This window comes from Vanellus vanellus (genome assembly GCF_965231255.1).
Source record: "Vanellus vanellus genome assembly, chromosome: 4".
Lineage (NCBI taxonomy): Eukaryota > Metazoa > Chordata > Aves > Charadriiformes > Charadriidae > Vanellus > Vanellus vanellus.
In genome coordinates this window covers 39,111,500-39,139,232 of record NC_138909.1, presented here as the reverse complement: position 1 = coordinate 39,139,232, position 27,733 = coordinate 39,111,500, and the positions used below count along the sequence as shown (strand labels likewise).

Genomic DNA, 27,733 nt, shown 5'->3' with positions numbered 1-27,733 from the left:
CAAAAAGGACTGTCGTGGTTTGGCCTCAGCCAGCAACAGAGAACCACGCAGCCGCTCGCACGACTCCCACAGCCGTGGGAAAAATCAGCAGAAAAGGGCAAAACTCGTGGGTTGAAACATTATAATTTAGCAGAACAGACAAAGGGAAAAAGAAAGAAAAGAAAGAAAGAAAAACAATAACACCGGTAAAGGAATACAAGAACGCGATTACAGTACCGCCGCGAAGCGCACCGACCGGACCCGCACCGCCGCGACCCGCCCCCGAGTGGCGACTGACTCCCCCGCCCCGGCTAGCTCCTTTTATAGCGGGCATGGGTCACGTGGTATGGAATACGTGCCTCCCCTGCCGGCTCCTTGGAAATTAACTCCATCCTTGCCGGAACCAGGACACCTGTCCTCTTACAGATGCAAGACGCTTGCTTACACCAAGAACACGCCACCATCATCAAATGGAAGTCCCAAGACCAGCATTGCTCTCCCACTGGAAAGCAGATTTGAACACCTAATTGTTCATATACCAACCAACACTAGCTCTGAAGTAGTTTCCCACTGTTTAAAACTGCAAGGAAGTTTCGAGTGCTTTTGTTCTCATCATACCATACAGAGACAGGTCACTCTTTCATGCCGCCTTTCACAAATTTTATTACATGGTATTTACTTCAAAGGAGCCTTTTATAGTAGTCTGAATGAATATGCATATAACCGGTGTTTTAAAGTGATTCCGCTCTGCTTCCACTAAAATGATCGAGCTCAGCCACCCTAGTTTAAAATCCCTGCAGTCATTTACATGGTTTTCCATTGCTCAAAATAATTAAATTTTTTACTGTAGCATTATAAATTTTGAGTGTCTCACACTCAAACTTACCTTTTTCCATGTAAAATACCGCTCTTCATTGCAAATCCATTTACATGAAGCACAGCCTTAAACAGAAGTAGCAAAACTGGCAGTAACGTGATCTAAGCATATGCTAAAACGTGCACTGAAGACTTGTGAAAGGTAAGTAAAGCCTCAGGACAACCTCATAAGCTCTAGTGCATCCTACGATTTAAAGTTTGATTACTCACAGGAAAAGACTACTTGGTACTTCACTCATTTGTCAGATTTTTGGTGGTTTTATTTTTAAATTGACCGCACTTGCATGACACTGTGGATATTTGTACACTGTCCAAAATGATGGGTTTTGAATTTTAGCTATGGGCAGAAAACATTTACCATAGCTAGTAAAGGCAGGAAAAGTGTGCTTATGTGTGTACTTCTGTGTTTCATTTAGCATAAGACAATTGCCTTTTAATTCTAAAAATTCTCTGCATCTCATGATTTATGTTTAAAATACAGAATGCTGTACATTCATAGCTGACATACCTGCTCCTTGGAAGAAACATAGATTCTTTAATGAAGACTGAACCGGACAGCAGGATATACCAACAGGTTCCAATATCGTCAGGGCTGGAATTAAAAAAAAAAAAAAAAAACAAAAGACACAGTTTAAGACATTTGATTTAAGTTACTCATAGCACTACCAAATTTGCAGCATGAAGAACAACAAAGAGGCAAAAATGCTCAAAATTATGGAAGAAATCCACAGTTTATTTGTGTACAAAACAATTCCGTCAAACTCTTCTAATTTCCACCTGCAAATATATACATCATTAGAATATCTCATTTCATTTAGTTCCCTTTTTTAAGAGCATGTATCTATCCCTTTGGTGACAGCATAAATCCAATGAAATATAATTGAAAGTGATTAAAATGAAGTCAAGCCACAGTAAATGTATTGTATTGTATTCTGTTGAATCCATTACTTTCCTCCTGCTGAAATGAACTGCAGCATCTTCCCCTCTATAAATAAGACTTCCTTTCCTAATTCTAGCCATCTCCTCCCTCACCCTTTCTTCAAGACCAAAATGTGCCTTTCGGCATCAGTCTGCCTTCCCCCAAGGTAAGAGAGCATTGGATACACCTGCAGATGGTAAACCTACATCAGATCTGTTCGTCAACTTCATCTGCTGCTACTACACTCTGCCCCTTTCATGCCTCTTCCTGCCACAAGAATAAATTTCCAGTAATAAAAGGGACAGAGAGTTTCTTTTCCCCTCTTCTTCATCCTATAGAGGAACCGGATGAGGACTTTGTCATCCAGGCCCAGTTCGTTCTACTGTAGCTTCAGATCTTGCTCCTTGAGAAATACAAAATCCTTTTCATAGGCATAGACTCTTATTGGATAAGTTCAAATAATGTTTAGACAGGAAAATAAAATAGGTTACTAGAAATTAGCTGCAATAGAAGCCTTGTGCCATTTCTACAGTCAACACTGAGAATCTCTGGACTTTACTTCAGTTTTTACCACTCCTGCTTCTTCTAAAGAAACTCACTAATTGGATTCCAGTACGCCGCTATGAACTGCACGAGCATTCCTATCTGAAAACCACATCCCTAGTGACACTAACAGATGCAGATCACTTAATTAATCTGTAGCACCTTCATTTTTTTAAATTACATGTCTCAAGTCTTTAGCAACAATTAGTTCCAACTTCAAGCAAGAACAGCCCACATCTTTTAATGATGATGACAGCATAGTATTAAAACCTAATCTTAAATCTAAGTAGGCTACGTACATGTTAGCAGCGTGTTGTTCATTTGAAGAACTGCAATTTAAGAAGTACCTACACAGCGGGGTCCTCAAAAGAAGAGTGCCATTTCCTCAGCACTCACTGTATTACACTTTCTAAAAGGAATGAGAGGGAGGCAGCTGGCCTAAAACAGCTGAGAGCAAAACAGCACACCATCCCATCCAAAAACGTGCTCCATTTCCATTTGGCACTGTATAATATAACCATGAGACAAAAGACAAACATCAGAAACACAAAGAATTAACAGAGGAAATTGAAGAGACAATCTATTACCAAGAACAAAATAACTGACTAAGACAGGGCAGCCTTTATTTCTTTTTTACCAGCCATAGCTTGACCAATGAAGCCACACTGGTCGTCCACACCCACCACTGAAGACTTCTTAAAAACGAAGTCTGCAGGAAATATTTCTTTATCCTGATAGACAATAGAAAATGAAGTGACAGCATTGTGTCATAGCTACAACAACAAACCACTTTGATTTACACAGTTGAAGTGCACCAAACTGCCTTTTCTGAAGTGTTTCACACACTTGCTTCTCGGATGGACCTCTATTGCCTTCAAACTTCTTAGTCCAGAAAAATCAACATTGTACTTAAGTACAGAGAACCAGGTTAAAGCAGATAAACTCAAGAAAGCCGCCACTTCACATGAAAATATTCTCAAAAGCATAAACACGCACCTGAGTTAAGTCACACGACTTTAAACACTTCCCCCTTGTCTTGACAGGCACACAACCAGCATTGCGACTCAACTGCAAAGCTGCTGGGTTTTTTTATTGTTTCTGTTTTTTAATAGATGCCATTCTAAATACAAATAATCTGCACTAATTAGCACAGTTGAAAATTTCCAAAATAAACATTTTCAGCAATGGCTACAGGCTGAGTGATTTCCCAAATTGCTGGGAAGTAACTCTATTAGGAAGTCAATGATAATTTTTCCATGTGCATTACAGTGCATTACATTATCACATAAGAAGTTTTGTGGGGTTTGGTGGTTGGGGTTTTTTTGTTCCTCCTAAAAATTGCAGTTTGACTAAATATAAAAGTGTAGTCTGATAGAGAAGAACCTCATCTGGGGTCACGGGTCACAGGCTTTATAACTAAAGCAAAAGTAATTTAGAAGATCTGTTTATACTTTTACAGAAAGCCATTTCCAAGGATAAAATAACTGAAGCAAAAATAAAAAAAATTATTTAAACCAATAGAAAATACTTTGCAAATCTACTAACATACAAGCTTTTATTTCCCTCTTTTAAAAGTTCATGAACTATTTTAAATCCTCTGTCAAATCACCTATTTGTAAGGGGCTTTAGTTATTTTTTCTCACTGGAGAGCTTTTATCTCCACAGAGGAAGGCAGCCACTGGCTTTCACAAGCACCAATCAATATGTTCAATGTTCAAATTCTTAATGCTACTTTTGAATCTCCCTTTCAATCATTTAACAAACAGCTATAATGATTATACATTTAACTGCAGTGGTTTAGTTTTTTTTAATTAGATCACACACAGCATGACTTTTCACTCAGTTAATTATCCAACTCAGTTTTATCCTTTTTTTTTTTTTTTTTTTGCCAGTTCACAGGTTTATCTGCTTCTTTTGCAAGTTAGCTCTTCAACAGTTGTTGCTCCTTCTCACTTATCTGTCACGAACATCATACTTTATCCACCTCATATATAATCAAAAGAAACATCTGTTAATTTGGCAGCTGAAAGTGCTGATTAAAAAAATAAATCAAACTTTAGGAATACTATCCGATTGGTTTTATATTCTTTTGGTTTACATTTACTTTGATAACTGTTTTTATTTTTACAGTCATGTTTAAGAATTTCTAAGCTTTAAGCTACCTGTATCATGCACATCTACTGAACTCAACTCCTTAATTATCTAAATAAAAAAAAAAAACACTTCAATATTGCTGTGTCACAATAGTGGCAGTTCTGTTACTACAGAACATGTCTGTAGTCAAGGTATCTTCCCAAAAATACACTGTGTATTCTTTTAAACTTTCATTGCCAGACAAAACATCACAAATATTTCCAAGACAGTCTTCAAGAGCAAAGAACCCTGATGGATTTCCATTGTCTTCCTTTTTACAACTAACTAGTGTCTTAATATAGTCTCGAACAAAACATCTGAGAAAAACCCAGCAAATACATTCCTTCCTCCAGAACACACATGCCTCCCTCCAAAAAGAACACAGACAAATGAAAGACTGATCTATTCCTTTCATATGAAAATATATTTAACTCCCGCGCTTCTCAACACTTGCTACACTTTCAGTTGTTTGGAATTAAGCCTCAACAAAGCCATTTGGCAGCCAGCTTTTGCTAGAGAGTGCTGTTACAAAAAAACAAACCCACGTGCAATTCTTTCATTTTAAGGATCCTGGGCTTTCCACAATCTTATTCAAACATCTGATTGCTTTCAATCAAGTTTCCACGTTTTCTGTACTACACTTGATGTTTGTTCATCAACAATGCATTAGCATTCTTCAGGGCTTTTGTGCCTATAATGAACAACAGAAGGAACACCAGAAGTAGCCTATACCGAACTACAAAAGCACTTCTTCAAGCCACCTGAGGACTAACGCAAATTCCCTTTTACCCAGTGTAGAATGTTCACATTTGAAAGGCTTCTTTGCAATCACATTTTACGCTTTGTTTTTAAACATCAAAATTGAATTCTATAGAATAAATCTAATGATGAAGTTTTCTTTCACTGTTAAAATATTGCCTACCACTGGCAGCCCACAGAAGTAACTAGAAACTGTATCTGTCCTCCTAAAGATATTTCTTCTGTCAAAGAGATGACAGCAAGTTATGCTTAAAAGGGTTCTTTTGTGGACAGGACACATCCCTGACTGGTTTTGCAGGAGGGTGTTAACTCCATGTAAGCACTTCATCCAGAATTAGCTGATGCAGGATAGATGCTGATGACTTTCTGTCAAAGGCATCCTTAGAGGGACATTGGTTTTTTTGGCCTAGTAACAGTTGAGGGGACGGTCCAGTAGCACATGTCTGTCAAGCTGATGTAGAAAGGAAAGCCATTTGCTTAGGTAAGAACTTTCCAACGATGAGTTTTATAAGTGTGCCATTGCTGCCCAACATCGTCACCACCACTGGAGCAGCAGCTGTCAGACACTAGGAGACTGGAAGTGCAGTGAAGGACCCACATCGGGCTGAAAGCCCAGCCCGCCCAACCCAGGCGGGCAGTGCTTCTACCTAGCTGTGAGTTCCTCTCCCCACCTTCCCTCCCTCCCTCCCTCTCAAGAGGCTCAATGCACAGGAAGACTGGAAATACTGGAAATCAGGAGTTATTGGCACATGTTGTACGTTCCCAAGCAGGCATTCACAGATCTGCTCTGCAGGCAAGAAATTACTTTATCTGCTGGTCTTAAGCAATGGAGTACATTGCCTCAAAAATGTAAGACTGGTGGGGGTTTCTTTGGGTTTTGGATTTTTTGGGTTTTGTTTGTTTGTTTGTTTGTTTGTTGGGGTTTTTTTGGGGTTTGGGTTTTTTTTTTGGGGGGGGGGGGGGGGGGGGGTATTTGTTTGTTTTTTTTTTCCAGCTCATACACTGTTCTGGATATTCATCTGGATGAAACTCAGGACTGTTAAAGTTATATTTCCTACTGAATGCAGCACAGCTATCCACTTTCCCAAGTCAGAGAAAACAAGATTTATTACCAAGAAAGTAAGATGACACAGGCAATTTATCCTGCAGAGAATCAGAACTAAGTCAGCCCAGAAGTCACACATTAAGGGTCAGTCAGAAGAACAAAATCAATACATGTAGTCATTCTGTCCTAGCTACATCAAAGCCAACAAAAGCCCCAGCAAAACCTTGGTGACACAAACTTCCATCCATCCTTTACAGAACAACAGGACTGTGGCCAGATTCAAGACATTGCTGCCCCACAACTGTGACGTGTGTTAGCGCACGAGGATTAGACTAATGCCCGTATGTCTATGTGCACTCTCAAAGCATTTGACTACAGTGCAGAGGAAAGAGCCTAAATCTTAAGAGTAAGAAGAAGAAAAGCGAGAGATGGTTAGCAGAAGATAGGATTTGTATTCTGTGAAGACAACAACAAAAGGACTCGGGTACCAAGACTTAACATTCTTATTTTATAATGACTATGATAGAGCTACCCACGGAAAGCTTTCAGAATACTCAGGTTCTAGCAGCAACCTCAAAATTGTACAAAACTGAAAGCCAATACCAAAATAGTCACCAATATGCAGACTTTATTCATAACCTGCATTGTTAGTTATACAAAATTTAAATAAAGCTACTTTAAATCTTGACTCTTGTATTATAGCACTTTTGGGAGCAGGGGATTTCCTAGGGAATCTATATTTCATTTCCCAGAATGCAAGAGAGCTCGAGTTACGGGAATTCGGGAGCTAGAAACGGAAACGCAGAGACTGGATTGCAGTGCCTTCCCATTGCCTCTCCCTTCTCAGCTTCCTTGACGTAGTCCTTTTACACAACTTCAACCTGCAGCCAGACACATTTCTCCACTTTGAGAACGACAAAAAAAATGAAGACAGAACTTTGTGAAGTACCTTCATAGCTGTCCCTCTAACTGTTCTGTTTGGCAACTTCAGTTACATAATTATGTGATTGCCTATGATGACATCACCAGGCTGTCACCGCTGATAAGGGTAGTTATTTTCAGTATTTTCAGACTTAAGTCTTCACATTTTCCAGCATATGACTGTTCTTTGAGACCTGAGAAGTACTCAAAGTTCAGAAATCAGGAAGCGTTTCTAAATCTCCAGACTGCCAAGATCCAAGAAGTTTGCGGGCTCTCTCAAAGTCTCCAGCACTTGTATCAAACTCTTCATGCCATAAGCTATTTATTCCACTGGAAGGGGCAGCTTCTTACTCCCAGATCCCCAACTAGATACATATACGCAGCTTAAAACTGAAGTTTTATTTTCTAATTATAATTATTTTATTTTGATTTAAAGCAATCTGCAGCACTTTTACACCAGGTCTGTATCTAGAAATCTGAATCAATACTAACAGCATATCAAAGAAATTATGCACAAAAGGTAACTTGTTTCAATACATATGTCCCACACATACTGATTCTATAAGGCATCTGTCTATAGTAGCATGGTCTCCCAATTTTAGCTTTCAGATTTCCTGATCGTGTAAGATGATGAAAAACCTTCCAAAATATTCAGCTACAATAAATATTTAAGTCAACCTGCTGAAAGACCCAATAAATCTCAAATATCTACACCACCTCTAGTGTCTTTCTCTATCCTAACAAGTCCTGATGCATCGCTTACCTTTAAAACTTCTTTAGAAATAGCTAATTTTAACAAGAGCCATCCATTTAACTCTTATTCTCCATCAAGATGAGATGTATCACTGCTAAAACCTCTGGAATAATGAATTGTATTCATCACATGCTTACTTGCGTGCATTTGGTTCAACTGAGATAATGAACGATGAAGTATGTAAGAATGGTAATGGTAAGAATTTGCAGGTCTTTGTGATGACTGCTGTCAAACATGCTTTAATTCTGTCAAATAAGACATCACTTCAGTGCAAAATTCAGCACCCAGACTTGAAAGCACATGCTAAAAACAGAAGCCTTTGCTGCTCTGACCACCTTCTGCTCATTGGTTTCTCAGCCAACTCCTTTAAGACAGCACTTGAAAAAAGCTAAGCAGTATGCAGGTCCCAGTGGAAACAAGCATGGGAATGGCTTCCATATAATTACTGCTTAATATTCCTTTTACAGGAGATGCGTCTATCCTGAGACCCAAACAACAGAGGTGTCATTCTCCCTCCAACACCGGACAGAACAGTCCAGCAACACCGGATGCTGAAAGGACCCCTAACAAGCCAAACATCAGCATCCAGAACCACTTTCCAATTCAGAGGTGTCTTCCAAGCTACTTCATAATAAGGTCATGCAATCGTCAAGAATAATTTCTTGGTTGTGAAAGAGCTAGTTAGAATTCTTCTCTCCATAAATCATTAAAATTCCAACCACTAAAGGATTCATTCAAGACTTACATTTAAACTGGATATAGTACAATTCCTACAAGCTATAACATTTGTAACTGTTTTGATAAAAAAAACTTATATTGCAACCCAAGATATACCTAGCAGATAACATTTTCACAAAATCATACTCAATGTTGTTGAAAGCGGAATAAATTTCAGAAAGTAAACACAGAGTAATTCAGAACAGACATTGTTCATGCTCCCAAATCTCCACTTAAGAGGAAGAGAATGAAAATTTGACATGTCAGAACTGGGACCTATTTCAAGCATTTAAGCACTACACAAGAAGAAATTAGAAAGAACATTGCTCTGCAAGCTTATGCTCCATAGGATATTGTTTCAGCAGATTAATCTGTCTGTTTCTCTTTGCTCATTTTGGTTACCCTCTGTATGCTGAAAGCTATAGGTACTTTATTGTTTAATTGAATAACCATTGCCGCAATTAGACATTAGCCCTGAAGTGCCTTGGGATGTCACACATGTCTTTAAGTTGAATGATTCCCTCAGGTAGACATCTCATTGCCTGAAGATCCTGCCCACTAGCACTGTATTGTTGTTACACTCAGAATAATCAGAAAACCGTTTACTCACATTGTCAGCACTGTCTATAACCCTCCTTAATAAGCTAGTTAAGCAGTTACCTGACATCTGCCAGAGCATTTTAGATGCTCTCGATGACATTAAGAGGTATATCCCTAACACAGAAGTAAAACAGATTTGGTACTTAATGCATCAGGCACACACAATTTTCAATTTTTTAACGAACACATTAAAGTTACATTTATTCTTACTCCTATCTTCACTCTAATATAAGAAAAAGTTAAAAATACATCCAGTAATAAAAATGATAACTCAGAATTTTGAACTTCTGATTTTCACTAAAGAGGCATCTTAAAGTGCATATTTCAACTGGTGTCCATGATTATCTTTTTATTAATGGACACAAGATGAAAACTTTTGTCTGTCTCCTCATAGCAAGAGTGGGAAATAAAGAAGAATGAACCACAGGAAACAATTCCTCAGTATTCATGAAAACAAATAATCAGAAGTATGTTTTCCTTTATAGTATTTATTTGTTTTCTTTTCCACTTCTGAAATAAAATCCGTACAATAAAACATGAAATTCAGTCTTCAGAGATTATTGCAGAGTGTCAGTAATGCGTGTCAGTCTAAGACAGCTGATTAAACAGGCAATCAATAAATACATTATGCAAATATACATATGCAAGCTAATTGACCTATTGTCACTGAAGTCTTAGTATTAAATTTGTACAGTGAATTAGCCCTTGATATCAGAAGATAAATTCAAACCAAAAAAATTAGTCTCCTAAAATCATCAGGAAAACAATGACAGAAGTAGTAAAATAAAATTATCTTGCACTCAAAATACTCTGAGATCAATCAAGACAGACAATTCTGCTATTAAATCTTATACCTTTCTAATATTTCTCCAAAATCAAAGCTTTTCTTCTCAAAATTGCAACAACAACATGATGATAGGTTTTAGTGAAACATTTGCAGTAAAGAAGGTGCAAATCCTCTCAAAAATACCTTAGTTTAGACTTCATTCAAAAGAAGTCTCACAATCGGGTCAAACAATAATACAGAAATTTGGAACTGGCTATGCAAAGCCAACAGACTGTACCATTGATCACTGACACTGTTAGGAAGCCTTGATTCAGTGTCTGCTTATACAGAGCCGACTGCCAAGTCGTTGAATGTATTTGTTTTAATGATACACATTGCCTAAGAAATTCCCCACAGAAAATGTATCCACAGCACAACATATGAATTCAGGTTCCTGATTTACTGCAGTGCAGACCTGGCAGTATCCCAACGCTACTTTGGCAACTGCCTGACTATCAGAAGGTGCAATACACCTTTAGGAATACTTTAAGGAGAATGGAAGAAAAAAAAAAAAAAAAAAAGAGAGAAAAAGAGAAAAAAGAGACAAGCCCTGCTGCAGCAGTTCTTTGCATTATTAAATATCCTGCTGCATGACTTCCACAGAAACCTATGGATGTACAAGCAGAATGAATATATATTGTCTGCAGAGGCTTACCTGAAAATTCAGATACTGACCCAGAGAGATGCTTCAAACAGACATATTCTGAGTTTACTGTATACTCAGAGCATTTTAAATAATTTTCAAAGTGTCTCATATTTCTGTAAGACCAAGGAAGAAATCTTTTACAGGTGGGCTCTCTGAAGTCAAGAATATCCATTAAAAAAGAACAGTAAATGCAGAAGTGTGACCCAAGCCTCTACAAACAGGTTCATCTTGTCCAAAAGGCAGAAATTTCGGTTAAAAGTTAAGTATTAAAGAATACAAGAGAATAATTTTACTGATAACTCAAAACATCAGTAGTGGAAGTATCAGCTTGATCCTCACACTTCTCTAGCAAATCCCTTCTGTAGTGTTTTAGGTTTTACGTTTTATATCTATAAGATATAAACATATAGAGCTACAGATCCCATATATTGTATCTATACAGAATGAACTGTTTTTACGATACCACCATCATAAAACTTCTTGAACACGTACAGAACATAAAAGCACTGCTTCGTAACACAAATGTATGCATCAGAAGACAAATTTCAGCGAGGTGGTCTCTGCAGAGCTGTTCCGTTTAAAAATCATGCACCAAAGAAGCTTTTAGCTCATTTTTGTCACACTTCATTGCACAGTTAAGTCAGGCTATGCAGAAACGTACGGCAGCTTTGGCATCACTTTTCATTGTTTTCTTCTACACACTGCTTCTATCCTCCTGAGGGTCTTCAGGGCAATACGCTACCGTGGAAGAACCATGAATTTGCTAAATGTCACTTTTCTTGTAGGACTTAAAGTTTGGCTCTCAGATTCCCACACTTAAAAACTACTCATGGAGATATTTCTCACCTGCCCTTGCCCAGAACTACTGTATATTAACTCGACAGGCCTACAGCTGCAAATAAAACTACAGCATAGCCATCTAGCTGAGACACGCCCAGACACTCCCAGCTACATCCAAAATCCCTACCTGACTTTATGTAATGCACAATACCTGGGACAGATGACAGCACGTCTCCTCCTTGGGACGAGTGTCCTCCTGAAGAAGCTCTCCAAGTTCCCCCCCCAGTTGCTGCCCAGGTCCATCTCCCCGGTGCCTTCAAGCAATCCTCTGACAGAATCTGTCCCAAAGCTACACAAAGCCAACGTCCACCAGCATTTCTCTGACATTCTGCTCTACCTCATGAAGACGCTAACATTTTCACCTAAGAAAACCATAAGTATTTCAGTAGCAACCAAAAAAATGTGCTCCTTTACTTCCTTTCGAGTTTTTCTTCGTTTCAGGCTTTGACGGCCGGGCCAAGCACGGCTAGCACAAAACCAGTATTTTGGGTCTTGTGATTTGCCACACTGATTTAACTCAGAAGACTTGGCTAAGAGTGGATGGTGATATTACAGCTACCAGACCTGAGAATTTGGTTCTAAACATGGAAATATCAAAAAAAACACACCCAGCTGAAATTACATATCTTTATCATTTTTGTAGCCTTCTCTGCATCTCATCTCTAGTATATAAGCACTACAGTCTCAACACAAGCGGATGGTTTTCATCCCAGATTGTATGACAAGTGGGGAATGAGAAAAAAGGCAAGACAAAACATAATTGTACAAATACAGCTATTGATTACACACCCTGCTTATCACAGTCAGTAATTTAGAAACTTACAGATTGCTATTTGTCATTTCAGCTGTGGACATTCTCTGTAGTAATAACTCTGGATTTACATGTAACATTTTTTTCTCTCCAATCTCCAGTTTATGGGTATGCCTGCTACTTTTGTTTCACAATAGTCCTCTGAAAAGACTGGCTTTCATTACAGCACAGAAGGCTGCGCGACAGAATGACGTAAAAGCACACAAACACGTTGACATTAGACAAGAGCTTTTTCCAACCATAGACATTAACACTCTAAAATTTAGTTCAAGATGCCCAAGAGATAACTACTCTTCTTTAAACACCTGTCCTTTTCTAAGAAGCAACACAATCAAAACCACTAGCATACTACTAAATTGCTACAGAGAAATTTGTTACTGATAAGAGCTTAAATCCAAAGTGTATGTCGTGCAATCTTCTCAGAAGGGACGCGGGGGAGGTCGGAGCGCATATATATTCTATCAGGCTTTGGTTCTCTAAGAAACTAAAACACCCTTTACAATAACCTGGGTTGGGTTTTTCTTTGTATTTTAAAAAAACATTATAAGCAGCAGCTAGAGTTAGTTCCAGGTCCAATTGCACAGAAACCAAAGATAACGTGACCACAAAAATACTTTGTGTTCCAGCACGGCAATTCCGAAACACATGAGGTTTATTACTGAGTGACTTTGGGCAGCAGATCATCAAAACTTAAAGTATCTTCTGCCGTTACAATATCTTTACGGAAGAAAATAAGGGAACCTCAAAGACATACAAGACTTCCTTACAGAAAGAATAAGCCAAACGCCACCGATGCATACAGGCAGAAATATCAAAGAGCACAGCTTAAAACCACATGCAGCCCCTGTATGACTACTGAAGGAGGAAAAAATAAAAAAAAAAAAGAGGTAGTTCTTTTATTAGAGACATTCATTTGTTTGTAAGCAAAACATGTATTGCCAAAGATTCCTCTGCCATCACAGCAAACATTTAAATTTTAATCTGAAAAATTTTGTTCAGCTGTCAAGAGGTATACAGACCCTCTACAAATCTGCTAAAACTTTCAAAAGAAGTTTCCAAAGAAAACATTAATTAGAAACTTTCTGTTCTAAACATCATGAATGACTATTATGCAGATGTGAAAAAAGTACTGTTTTTTTTTTTTCTTTGAACTAATGACAAAATATCAAGTGACCAAACTAAATACTTTTAAAATGGGATCTTTAAGTAGATTTGAAAAAGTTAGCAGGTAAAAAAAAATAATAAGTCAGGTATGTGTGTCAAGTAAACCTCAATTCTGAAATTTTGCCTTGAAGGTTTTAAGCCCTTTTATCACTAACCTCCCATCAAATGAAAAGAGTAGGATGACTGGCAAATGAAGAATAACTCGAGCTGAACTGCCACTTTTAATAACCCAGTTTCCATTTAAACAGCGATATGGCCGTAGGGTTTGAGAATTTGTCACTACTGTGTACACCCGCTGATAGTAAAGTAAACGTAGATGAGATGAGCCAGTTTTATACAACGTGTTCCATTTTATCCCTTTGGTCATAAAACAAAAATCTATAGAGATACTATGAAAATTAACATTTTTTTTAAATGGAAGATAAAAAATTACTGCTTTTATTGGATGCAGATAATTATTTTCAGCACTGCCTATACGCAGTAGAAATTTACCTTTCTACAAGTACAGCTGACAATGCAGATATGAACCAAATTGTCACAATGAAAAAAAAATTGATCAGTTAAACAGAGCAACTGTATTAGTTTTCATGTTAGTATTTAGGGATAAAGATTTAGCTTATCCGCATTGAGACATTAAGTTGTGCCTCAGGGAGGTCACACGCAGAGGTCAATTAACAGCTCCAACAGTTGCAGCTATTTTAATAGATTTTTCTAATGAACACCGAAGATTAGCACCCAATTTCAGATTTCAGTGCAAGTCATACCATCACCAGGGGGAAAAAAAAAAAAAAAGTTGCACCTTAGAGTTCAAATGTAATGCTTTTTTCAAACCTTAGCCTTCGTGAACAAAGTAAAAGCTTCAAGTGATCAATTCTAGCACGTTCAATAAAAAGTGACCAGGTTGTATGCTCCAAGCTCATTTCTTATAGCTCATAACTGAGTAGATTGATTCTACGCTGGCTATCACATTGCTTCTCTCCTGTAATACTCAAAGAATTTTTCCAAACATGTATATTGTAAAATATGAATTCTGGTTTTTAGAATACATCTTCAATACATATGCTGAATCTGTGAACCAAAAAAGGATTCCTCCAAGTTTATTATCCTAAAACTAGAATATTGAAATTAGACTGGAGGTTCCATGGGATTTTCTTACCAAGTAGATCTCAAATTGTTCATTAAGATAAAATGTAAAGCTACAATTCAGAGTAACAGAACATATATTTCTGGCTTCAAAATACTGATTTTTTTTTATTTAAAAAAAAAAAATATTCAGTGTTAACTTTCAGGTTTAGCTTGAAAGTTAAATTAAATCATTAAATCAGAGATGTGAAATGGTAGAGTAAGCATGATTTGCATCAGCATCTATATCCAGAAACTGCCCATTAAATCTACTGAATAAATCATGGGGGGAAAAAAATGTCAAGAAGCAAGTAAATAGGAATGACAGGCAAACAACCAAAGTGAAGATGAAGTCACATGAAAGGAGTGACAAAGGAAATCAGTGCAAAAGAATGGCAAAAAGCACTTCAAGTTAACCCAGATTCCACAATTTTCTGTTTGTGCATTGCATTTTCTCAGGCACATATTTCCTGGTAACTTTTGCGTGCCTGAGTATATGCATAACTAGCAGCCTATAATTCAGATTTAAACCAACAGTTAGGGTAGGCCAAGATATTGGGTCTAAACAAAAACTCTAGTACACAGAATAGGCACAAACCAACTGCCTAGAAAAGGACAAATCACCCGCACAATGGTTACCAGCAAATTAGTCTGTAAAATGAATAAAGACTATACTGGTCTAATTAAAATTATCTATCCACCTATAGATTTTGACCTTGTGCATTTCCCGTACATAACTGATGAGGCAATTGCAATCCTCAGATCTCTACTGTAAATCCGAGCTGACATTAGATCACATCCCTGCTAATTATAAGCCATGTTAGATGTGTCGATTTGGCACCTCTGGCACGAAGAGCTGGCCGCTACTACTTTGACAAAATTGAAGTCAGTTTAAATGACAATTTATTCTAATGAGAAGATATCCCACGTCCCCTAATTCTATATAATCTCACTGGTTACAAAAATTAATACAACTCACATCACCAAGCAAGAGTCACTGTTAGCTCCCTCCCTGGCACCAGCAAATGCCTCCACTGATGATGAAAACGAAGTGGCTTATTTATGTTTACAGACTGTGCGCTGGGCAAGGGAGTTGGCATTAAACACTGTCCTTAACACACTTGAAAATGAATTAGCTCTTTGAACACCATACGAAAGGAAGCAGAAATACTTACTAGTACAGAACTTCATTTGCTTCATGCCTTTCATATCTAACGGTTTCACACATCAGTCTGAAAGAGAAGGAAAGAAGTAATTTTTAATTATGATTCCTATCAGTGTCACAAAGATTTCACTTTCAAAAGTTAGTCAGCATTTCCACGTTTGCCTCCAGCACTTGCAGAAACTAACCATCAATTTAAAGCTAAACTGATTTTTAATTTAAGAGAACAAATTGTTAAATCTAAGCATTAACGTTATTAGTTCATCCAAGATCAGATTTGATTTAGGACACTAGATGTAATTGCTCCCATTAAAAAAAAAAAAAAAAAAAAAATCTATAAAATGGGTAAAATGATACTGATCTCATTTTATGAAGTGATCTGATAAAAGTAAGTTGCTTTACAAGGAAACAATTCAGAATTTTAGAAATGGATGGAAACGTATCATATGTAACACTAATCAGAGATACCATGATATAAAAACTGCTCCCTTTTTCAAGTCAGGCCCAATAGATAAAACAAGAAATTATGTTGCACGGTAAATCGATGCTTCTTATTTTGTTAAAATTCAGCAACTTAAAAATTACCATGAGATGTTAATGCTGAAATCCCAGAGGGCTCAAAGTGGAGAGAATTTCCTGCAGGAAAATCATCTGTCTAGAGGGAAGGATTAAAGCACTTTTGCATTCACTGTCTGCCTGACAAATGTGGCATAACAGAGAGCAACTATAATAGAACTTACCACAGATTAGGAAATGCAATGTTAACTTGGTGTAAAAAAATCAACATGTCATTTCTGTCTGTTGTCTTAAGGAAACGGACCCTGTAAATTACTGGGGGGTGGTAAGGAAACAAATCCCACCGCCTCCCTTGGACTTTCTACGGCTCCAAATCAGGCTGAAAACACCAAGACTATTTGACAGACAGAGATTTGCCTAAGAGGCTCATGTGAACATTCAAATGAGGAACTATATTTAAATTTGGGAAAGAAATTCTCATTCCTCGCAAGATCAATCATCAGAACCTCAGCGCGCCAATGACCAGCTGCCTGCAGTGATAACCTAAGCAGACAAAAGTGCTCAAGAATTTCTGCTCAGGCAAAAAGTCTCAAAAAAAGTTGATCTGAGGCCTGGAAGAGTTGGTCTGGGTTTGATGTGACATTTAAAAGGCTTCTTATTTCCCATCATTTCCTAGGTCATTCATTTCAATAGCCAACAGGCTGCTACAAAAGTTATCTTAGCACTCGTCTCTTTCAGGATTTTACTTATTAATTCAGCCCACTAAGAAATAACGCTTTCTCTGTCCAGAAGTGGCAGGCTGATTGTTCATAAATTGTTAATAGAAAACTGAGATCTTCATTCTGTTTACTTAAAAAAAAATAATTAAAAAAAATACGCAAGTTTTACTACCACAGCCTTTCCCCCACCCAAGTATTTTACATGTACTCTTTGGACCATCTTTGAGAACTTTCCTTATAGGCAATGTCTGCACTGTATATAATTATTATGTATCGTATATCAATTTCAACTAATGAAAACTCTTCTTGCTTCCTGACACAGCAAAAAACATTTTGACTCACAAAACCTTCTCTTTTTCAGAAACTGCTCCCCGCCATAAAATTTGGTCTCGCCAAAATCCTTTACAAACACCAAAAAGCTGCTGTCTGCTTCTACCTCCTAGGTCCTCATCTTCTCTCTCTGATCCTCTGTTTTGAGAGGGGAGCGAATGCGAGGTTACCGGTGAGAAGATACCAGAAGAAAAGTCATTGCTAGCAGTCAGATTTAAAAATGAAAATACTGCTGAAGGAGTCTGTGCCCTACTGGTCTGAAACGGTGCTGGGCAACGGGCCATCTAAGAGCCGGAGTTATAGGAAGGAGAATCACTTTAACAAGCAAGTTTTGTTCCCCTCTGAATTGGGGACCAAGGAAGTACATTCTTGATAAAGTCACGCAAGTTCACCCCTGGCACTGTCCGAGTTTTACAGCGTTTTGGTCCCGTTATTAGGACAGTAATAGGGAAGAAAATGCCTCTTACAGAAGGTAGCCAAGCGTTTAAATTCCTGCGTTAAATTGGAACAGTTAGAAATTACAGTAACCAAGTAGTACAAACGAGATTGCTTCCTCAAATATTTGAAAAATTGAATTAGTTCTGGTCAATACCGGTGTCTAAAATTTGCTTAAATGTGATCTTTGTCTGCTTCCTAAACAAATGTAATAAATTCAAGATGAGATCATCAGCAACCCATAAGGTAAGTTATTCACTACTAGAGACTATATTTAATACACTAGTTTTTAATGCATCTCAGAGGTTTTTGTGGCATCCCACCGCCACAAGAAATGTTGTATCCTAAAGGATACCATAAAAGCTTTCTGCCCCACATCTGCTGGCAGCCCAGCCTTTTCCATGTATGGTACTGTAAACAGAAGCTCTCTTCTAGGAATTCACTGTGCTGGGAGAGCGAGTTCCACACATTCCTCAGCGAGAACCTCATTCTGCACAGGAAGCCAAGAAGCACACATCAACATACCACGCAACCATATGTGCACACTTTGATCTTTGTAAATAAGTTAACAGCAGTTCCACTCCAGCTATGCAAAACTTGATGTGCTAAAAGTCTTGCATATAATAGCATAACACAAAATACTTTAACTGAATGTGACCGTGGCCTCCTTCCAAAGCAGAAGTAATTACAGACACCTTTGAAGTGAACATTCACATTGCAAAATGTGTCTTGAGCACTCCGGGAGAAAGAAAACCCCGCCTTTTATTTTCTCCAAATTACAGAATGTTGGCTTGGGAATGTGGACTCTGACAGTGCCACAAAGCAAGAGGCCAGAAATTAGAAACTACAGCAGCATTAATCAAGACAAAGTAGTTGCTTCAGCATCTTCAGATGTGGCAAATGTTGGCAAACCTCAGGATGCAAAATAACAGTAATTCACCCTCTCTCCCTGTAGAGCATACCAGAAGATGTGCTGGCCTTCTTCCATACCTGCCAGCCCCACACCAACGCCCAAACACCCTTAGAAACCTCTGCTGCAAGATGTTTATGTGAAGACAAGCGAAACAATTACTTAAAAACCAAATACAAGTCTTTACGAAAAAATAGAAAGTTCATCTGGAAGTTTTTACTCAAATTTATTTGCTTCATGAAGCATTTTAATTAAAAAATGTGGGTGACATTTATTAGTAATTTTTTTGCTAAGTATTGTTTGCATGGGATGCGTACTTTGTCTCAAACTTCCACACAAAAGCAAGCACAAACTGAAACAGAAGCTGAGTAACAGACTCTGCTCTTATGATTATTATATTACATAAATGATTTCAACTAAATATGGACTTTTGTTCAGGACTGGAACTTGTAATCCATAAGTAAAGTATTCACTTCTATCCAAAAGTTTGAAAAGAAAACAAACACATTCATAATAGAAATCAGATGGAACAAATAGCGATACACGTATGCTCACATACAAGGAGAAAGTGTTAGGACAATAAAGGGAAAACACAGATGCGGTTACAGCCAGCTTTTCAGTTTGAGGTAGGGTACACAAGTGTAGCGTGTAGTTACCAAACCCACTGTTCCTTTGCTTTGTTAGTGTTTTTAATGATGAAGTATCGTAAAGTATCGTACCTTAGCTGATGCTCTCTCAGATTAGATAAGGCTTCCATTCCATGTAAATAGGAATACACAATCTCCAAATCCTAAAAACATAAGGAAAACACTGTTAGGATTCTCAATTTGGTACAAGCTGTTAAAATACTGGTTTTGCATCCAGAGCTCTCCTAATAGGGGCAGTGGCACTACTTGAAACAACACATTTACAAAAGGTTAGAGGCAAGTTGCAGGAACACCGTTGATTATACTTCGGAACCTGACATGGGGGAGAATGACAATATGTCCACGTCGGAAAATTCAAACAGAAACTTTTCTGTTCTTGCCGTCATTACTCACGTCCCGGAAACAAGCCTGGTCAAGAATTCCAGTGAGATACTTTGCAACTACCACTGTGCTGCTTACCACTGCCAACGTACCCAAACCCCTTCATTTATTTCGTAAAGTAAGCTCATGGAAATTGGTCTTTTCATGTTCAGGGGAAAAGAAAAAAACCACAAAACAGTCTAACAAAATACCCTGTTGTACATAAATATTTATAAAATTGTATCCTTTTCAAATGGAAGGTAAAGCACAAGCTTAAACAAGAAACAAGTTGGCATGAACAAAAAATTATTGGCACTAGATAATTAAAAAAAAAGTCATAAAAACAATCCCAGTTACATGGCAAAGTGTTACATTCAACCATTGTGGACCTCCAATATCCAGCTCATAAAACAACATTAATAAAGATATGAAAACAACATCCAAGGCTAAAACTTCCTAAGATGCAACTATGGAAACACTGATGTCAGTCTAGAGGCTTTGTTAGTGTTATAATTAAATCATGACAACATGTAAGAGAACTTCAGTGCAGCCCACACCTGCTAGGGTGATTTAACTTTGGCTCATGGATTTGACGCTGTTTCATCATCCATGTTTTTTAAACGTGCTCGTTAAGAGACAATATATTATCCATAATTCACTGAAAAGCAGAGCAGTGGCTCACAACCACTAGCTGAGGCTGACAAAATTGAGAATAACCTAACACCGATACCCCTCTCATAACTTACTGTAAGAAGATGCTGTCAAATAATGGACTATATCAAAGCTACACATTTATGAAAGATTTGGTCACTAGGAAATATTTGTTTTATTAAAATTGACCATGAAGTACAGCAATACTTCAATTTTCAACACAATAAAAGAATGCTAGATGTGACATTTGGGCAAAGACATTAGGACAGAAGTCATACAGAGAACTTTAAGTAAGAAAAATAGAAATAAAATATAGTTAAATACTTAGAGTGTAGAAAGGTTACTGTACTTGTTTAAACCACGGTACAGATCAGAAAAGACACCAGGAGTTACACTTAATGGTTAAGACTAAATAGATGTCTTTCATTCAGTATTAAAAATAATGTCTTTTTCTCACACTGAAAAGAGCAAACATTCAGTTTGAAAAAGCGGAATAAACGCACAAGCCAAAAGGCTGCAATTTCACTTCTATTCTGCTCCTTCTGTTCCCTTGCCCTCTAGAGGCTTTGGTCCTCCTGTGAGGAGCAGAGGACACAGCAAGGACACAAGTAATTATGCGTGGTTTGGGATGGAGGGACCTTGCACATAGAAGACTTTGAAGAGAAAATACAGTAGTCGCTTGCCTCTTTACCTCTTTTTTTTTTTTTTTAATATACTAATACATGCGAGTGAAAGGACATGTCTGCCGCAGTCAGTGACCTGCTCACTTGCCAGACAGGCTGGGGGTGAGCAGAGGCTCCCGGCAGCCCTGTGCCAGCGGCAGGGTAAGATGCAAGCCTGACAGTAGTCCCAGTGGCACCGCTGCCACTCATCCGGACGTGCGGCACGAGCCACTAGCCGCCGTGGGAAGCTGGGGGTGGACCACTGAGGATTAGATGCCCACAGCAGTGGATTACATGGAAGAGAGCCTGGCCAGAAGGTGCTACCGTAAATTCATTTTCAGCAAGTCTGTCTAACAACAAGCAGACATGGAACAGGAGGAGAATAACTCTCTGCCACCAGCTTGCACCGAGGCTTCTCTCGAGTGGCACAGATTTTATGCGCAGTGAAGGATTCACAGATGAATAAAGAACCACTAAGGGTGCTGGCTTACAGGGATCCACAGACCTAGAAGTGGCAGCATGTTGTAAAAGAGATCCATGGACATTTGGTTTCCAAAACTGTCAGGTGACCCAAACCAAGTGACCAACCTTGCAGATGCACAAAGCAGTAAAGAACACAGGTTGTGCTCACAGAGAAATGCAGCCAAAGTGACTCAAAGCAGGGGGGATGTGTTTAATCTCTGAAGGGAATCATTCTGACCAGTTTCACAAGCAACAGACAAGGGAAGTTTAGGGAGCACTTTTTTAAAAAAATAAATAACCCCTCTTCAAAATATAAGCATAGTTGTCAAATATTTACAAATACAAGATCCCATAGGTACCCACATCAGTAACTGTGGATGGCAGAGCTCCTTGCCTCTCAAATCTGCACCTGGAGCTCTAAAAAAGGGCAGTGGGAAGAAAAAAAAAAAAAAAAAAAAAAAAAAAAAAACGAACTCTAAACAAATCTTCACTTGTGCTTCCATCATGGCTGCTAGCTGCAGCATCACAGGGAAGATAAAGTTGAAGACTTCTCATCACAGAGAGAATTAAGGTGTTTCTTTTGTTTTGCAAAAGAAGCGGCAAGAAAACAGACCGGTACTCCAGGCAGTGGGGTCCTATCAAAGCAAATGGTCTTTAAAACATTGCAGCTGATGTGCACTGGCACTAAATCAGACAACTGTTTCCAAAAGCGTGCTGCAGCCGGTTCTTTAAGCTGCACCTTTCCAGAGGGTGTCTAGCAGGAAACAGCTCCCTCTAGCACCAAAAGCTTGGCATTGAGATTTAAGTAACAAATAACCAGCATCATTCTTTCCTATTAAATTCTTCATAATAGTGCAAGGTACAGAAAACTCCAGTAGCATCAAATAGAGCTGAATATATTTTCATATATTGTCAGCACTGCACACTTCCAGTCAGTCTGCAGCATTAAAGAGTAGGAAAGCAATTTGGAAAATTAAAATCAGAATATCAAGTTATTGTCATTAGGTCACCTCACTTTTCCATTTATCTCAGGAAAAACTATGGTTTGCGTATTTAGCAAACATACTCATTATCGAACACAAGTAGCTGTTTCAACTTCTTAATTAAAGTGAATTAAGGGAATGCAAGAGTCCTTCAGGAAGATTTGTGCCAAGTGTTGTAAAATCCTAAACAGATTCCAAATGCTTGAAACGATGGTTTAATAAAAGCCGTTTCACAAAAATAACACACGTACATAAACTCAGGCATGTAAGCTATTGAAGTTTTTCATTTTGATATTCTAGGCACTTCCCAAAAAGCTAAAATTTTAAAATTCTCAGGAAAAGAACTTTGTTTTTCAAGAAGGACATAGCCTGCCTATGCAATTTATGTCAGCTAGTTGAGCAAAACTTTAAAGCAGCAGCTTAATACAACCCCACTGTGACTTACACAAACATTTCTGCCAGCTCGCAGCGTCCTTGAAAGCTGCCTCTAACTAATCCCCGGGATATATAAAAGCATGCAGGTGACAGCAGCAGTCAGATGCTTTTCTGGTTGTGGTTTTTACAATACATATACTCAAATTACCACAAGGTGGCAGACTGAGCCATCAAAACTTCAGCAAAAGTCATTCTTTACACACTTTCTCCCTTCATTTTCTGTAACAGTTTATAAAAGTCAAGAGAAGCAAAGTTAATCATCACTACTACAACTGGTTAACTATTCTGCTACAGGACAGACTACTTATACAAAAGCACAGAGGAACCACCAACTTTCTGCTTTCTAGTCCTATCCAGCAAGCAGAATTGAAAAGAAAAAAATAATAGCAAAAGCTATACGAAGACGCAGCTGATCTTGCTACAAGAATCAAGTTCTACACAAAGAGTGTGGCAACAGCTTGAAAAAACATCTCAATGGAAAGTCTAAAACCAAAAATTAAATGCAAAGCACAAATTAGCGTAGTTTTTAAGGCATGTTTTTATTTAAATGAAAGCTAAAAGACTGAAATCTAATCTACACTGAAATTTGTACTGCAGCCAAAGTCGTATGCTTGTGTTGCTGCGTGTGGAGCAGCCCGAAATTTGTTTCATTCAGCGTTATTTCTTCATTTGTTTCTGTGGTGTCAGCTGGTTCAGTTTAAAGTTCTGACTGTACTTCAAAACAAAACGGGGAGACTCAAGTTTTAACACCACTCAACTTCAATTAGATCTGTAGAAACACATTGGTCTGCAACCTTACCTCTCTGCTCTCCATTCCAATTAAAATCTGCATATAGATGTTTACGTCCAGACATTTCTATCCATTTCATTTGTGCCTCAAATGTATTCGGCAATGCCGGTTACACAAACCAGAATGTTGGCCCCAAATTCATACCACCTTAATGAAGAATTTTTTTACGTTGGTAAAGTGACAGACACATGAAAATTCACTACCTTGGACCAGAATATAGTTAAACCTCTCTAAAAATCCTAGGTTTCAGTCCCAGTTTGCATTAAGGTGTGAAACTACAGGCCCAACTCAGCTATTCGTCCTTGCCACAGTTAAAAAGCAAAATGCTGAGCTGAGAAATTCATTGTTGTCTTAGTGAGAAATTCACTCATTTCTGTGAAGTGGCAAACAAGCAGAGAGAAGCTTTCATCTTATAATAGTTTGGTTTATTTTAACTCAAAGGGTAGAAATAAAATACAAGCTAATTCCAAAAGGACAGACCTCTTCAAAGCACCTGATGTTCACCTGAGGCTGAAAAAGATCTGCCTGCTGAGTGTACAACAGTTTTCGAAAGGCTGATCTTTGTTAAAATAACCCATCTTTAGCTCACATTCAGCAAACCCCGGTACACCCGGCTGGGAGGAGAGGAGAGGGGAGGGGAGGGGAGAGGGGAGGGGGGCGGTGGGTGGGCGCACCCACTCCCCATCACACCCAGCAGCTCCAGACCTCACCCCAAGCCCGGGTTTCACTGTTGTGAAAACGGGATGTCCCACTCGGTCCCCTCCCCGCTGCGCTCCCGCCACCTCCCTGGCCCCAGGACAAGCACCCGCCTCTCTTCTTGGCTGCATGAGACCCACGGGGTCCAGTGTCGGGGTCACGGCGGGGAGAAGGTGGGACCTCAAAGTCTTCGGTGGGTTCAAATAGACCATGAAACCGGTGGCAGGAAGGGAGGCATCTGTCGTTTCTACATGGCTGACTAAACAGTTATTTTAGCATGAAGTGGAACCTCCCTTTTCTCTTCAAGCATTTTAATGTTTTTTTCCCCCCAAATCATGCTATGCTAACAAGAGCAGCGATGACGAGTTTTTCTTCCTAGTGAGCAATGAAGCCACAATCCAAACCCAGGCTGCTGAAGTGCTGCGTCTCTTTCCTTGTAGCTGGAGGATCCTGTCTTTTTCCCTTTTCTTCTCGGATCCAGCACCCTGAAGTCATTTGACTCAGTCACTCAGCTATACCAAGCACTTATGTTTTCTTTTTTCCCCTCTAGCACTGATTTAGTACCTGCCTGCCTGAACTGGCCCACTGAGGCCAAAGCAGTGCCAACATCGCCAAAAGAAACAGACCCAACTACAGCAACATCAGTCCCATCTGGCTTAAACAGAAATTTCCATGTCCACAGAACAGAAGTGTCTGCTCCTGAGTAGGTTTGTTCCCATCTGGTTCACACGAACGTGCCAGGCTCTCACCAACAGCAGCCCAGGAGATGACACAAGTTACTGCCTTCGGAGTCAGCAACCTCTGAAGGAACGGCAGGGCAGGCAGGAGGGGGGACAGCTACATCACTTATCGCAGCCAAACCTATCTCCAAAGACAAGACCTTAACCTAAGGGTGACCTCACATCTTGCAACTATTAAGCTGCCAGAAGACAGCAGCAAAACCACAAAAACCAACTTACACCGTGACAAAAAAAAAAAAAAAATTCCAGTATTACCGATACCAAAATCTTCACCACGCACACATGAAGTATTCATCTTCACCTCCAGCTTCCCAGCAGTGGGAAAAAAACCCAAAACATACTCAGAGCTGCTGTGCAGGAGCATGCCCAGGTATGTATGCACTTATCAGCGAGCCAGACCAAGACTAATTTGTTGAAGAGATTAAAATGAAGTATTTGTCATGTACTACAAATTTTTTACATTCTTTTTCTTATGTCACCACCTTCATAGACGGCTGGGAGGGAGAAGGGGAGGGAGCCACACAGGGAAGCCTGACAGAGTCCAACCTATTGCACTACAATTTAAGATAAATTCTTCTTTTAAGCTGCACTGTAAGCTACCACAGCATTTTTCTGCAAGCCATTCTTACTAGTGCACATAGAAATCCATGGCTTAAAAAAAAGCCTGAAGCCAAAGTTATAGGAAACAATTTATTGACTCAATGCTGAACTGGCAGCTACACAGATATAAATGAAATATTTAGTGAAATGACATATGTCAAATAGCCAAAATTGATACTTTTGTGAATGAAACCCCATGGGTTATATTTTAAGGATGACTAGAAATTATGTAATTTACTTGTGTAAGTTTATCTGAAACAACTATTTCTAACTATCAGCCTATTTTAAAGTATAAAAAAAAATAGTAAGCTATCAAAGACTAATAAAAATTCATTCCTGAACACAGAAGATGACTGATAATTCTTAATACATTCAATTTCTAGCCATAGTCTAGGGTGCAAAGCTTGGTCTATCAGTTTGCATAACGATCAATTAGCATTTCTTTTAGCCAAACTTGACATTTTTAATACTGAAGTCTGATTCTTCAAACAGAAAACCTACAGAATCAGATGACACTACCCTTTCCAATGATGTCACAGCAGGGTTGAAGTTCCTATCCTGTTCATCACCCACATATAGCAGTTTCAGATCCTATTGGCCCTTCCCTACTCCTGTGGGACTCCCTTTTTCCTGCCAAGAGCAAGTCAGACCTATCTGGCCACCATCCAGCCCAACACAGCCCTCCCCTTCCCAAGGAGCAGCACCATCAGCTCCCACACAAGCTGCAAGCCTGGAAACTCAACGTTCCTGACACAGACTCAAGGGGACTCAGCTCAGCAGAGTTGCTCTGATAAGCACCATCCATCACACCACATTGCCATTATCATTTCTTCCTTTTCTTTTGCTTGGCACAGGAAAAATGTAAAAAGTGGAGGGGTGGGAAGCAAGAACAAGTAGTATTAGAGACAGGTGTGGAGCGATGCCAGGTACACGGGTAAGAAGACAACTGATTGTAGTGGAGTAGCTGTGCTGTCCCCAGTTTGCCACCCCCCAGCCTAGTCTACCTTTCCATAAACTGCCTGTTCCAGGCAATAGCTTGGCTTACCTCAAGATCACAGCTCTTCAAGACAATTTGTTTTTAGAAACTCCTCGGTTTCAAACACCTTCTTACTCACACTCCAAAGAGGTGACTCTGATTTAAAAACACCTTTTGAACTTAAAGGTCTGTGAGAGCCAAAGAAGTTATCTGAACTTCATCCAAATGTGTTAGTAGCCACTAAAGTTCTTCAAAATTTTACAATCTTCAACCTGTATGAGTTTGCCTCAGGAAATTTATGACAAAACATGACTCCACAGCAACTGGGCATGACTAATCTTGGGAATCAGCCTTCAGCAGAAGGGCAGTTTACGGGCCATCAAGCCAACCCAACTCTTCTCTTCCTCTGCTTCAACTCAGCAGTGGAAAAGAAATATGGAAATTGTATTGATCTTGTTAAGACTTGTTGACACACAAAAAAACACATTATTTTTTTTTTTCTTACGCATCACTGTGGGGAGGGTGGGAACATTTGTTCTGGGTTACAGGTGGAATTTTTAAACTGGATTAGAAACAGGAGGAACAAGCAAATTTTAATCTGGAACTGAAGTACCCACACATGAAGCTAATCAGGAACAACTCCAAAACCTCAAAGAAAAAAAAGAAATCGCATTTTCCTGGTTCGTCTTAACTGGGAGTTGTCCCAATAGAGAACTAAAATATGCTTATCCAAAGCTTCAGCTGCATTACTGCCTCTAAAAGTCAGAGGCTAGAGAAACACCATGGGATCCCAGTAAAATATAGTTTTGGAAAAACAAGATGTTTCAGTGGGATACTTAAATTAGTCTTCTTGTCTTTCAAATACATTTTGTTTATTTTGTCAATTATTTTCTCTTTAAAAGTGCTTCCCTCAAAAAACAATTTCACTACATGTTTATTTTTGCATTTTAGATTATTTTTTTCTAATGGGAAGTGGGTGAAAAACCTCTACTTCCATGTAATGC

At 38.8% G+C, this 27,733-nt stretch overlaps 1 protein-coding gene across 1 annotated transcript in view; it reads right to left on the bottom strand.

Moving 5' to 3' along the window:
* The window catches only part of RAPGEF2 (Rap guanine nucleotide exchange factor 2), a 196,162-nt gene that overhangs the window by 117,131 nt on the left and 51,298 nt on the right, over positions 1 to 27,733 (bottom strand). Inside the window, exons 2-4 of the mRNA XM_082483049.1 lie at positions 19,447 to 19,517; positions 15,831 to 15,887; positions 1,364 to 1,447 (exon numbers count right to left, since the gene is read on the bottom strand). Coding sequence (XP_082339175.1) covers positions 1,364 to 1,447; positions 15,831 to 15,887; positions 19,447 to 19,517 — 212 coding nt within the window. The remainder of the gene's footprint in view (positions 1 to 1,363; positions 1,448 to 15,830; positions 15,888 to 19,446; positions 19,518 to 27,733) is intronic.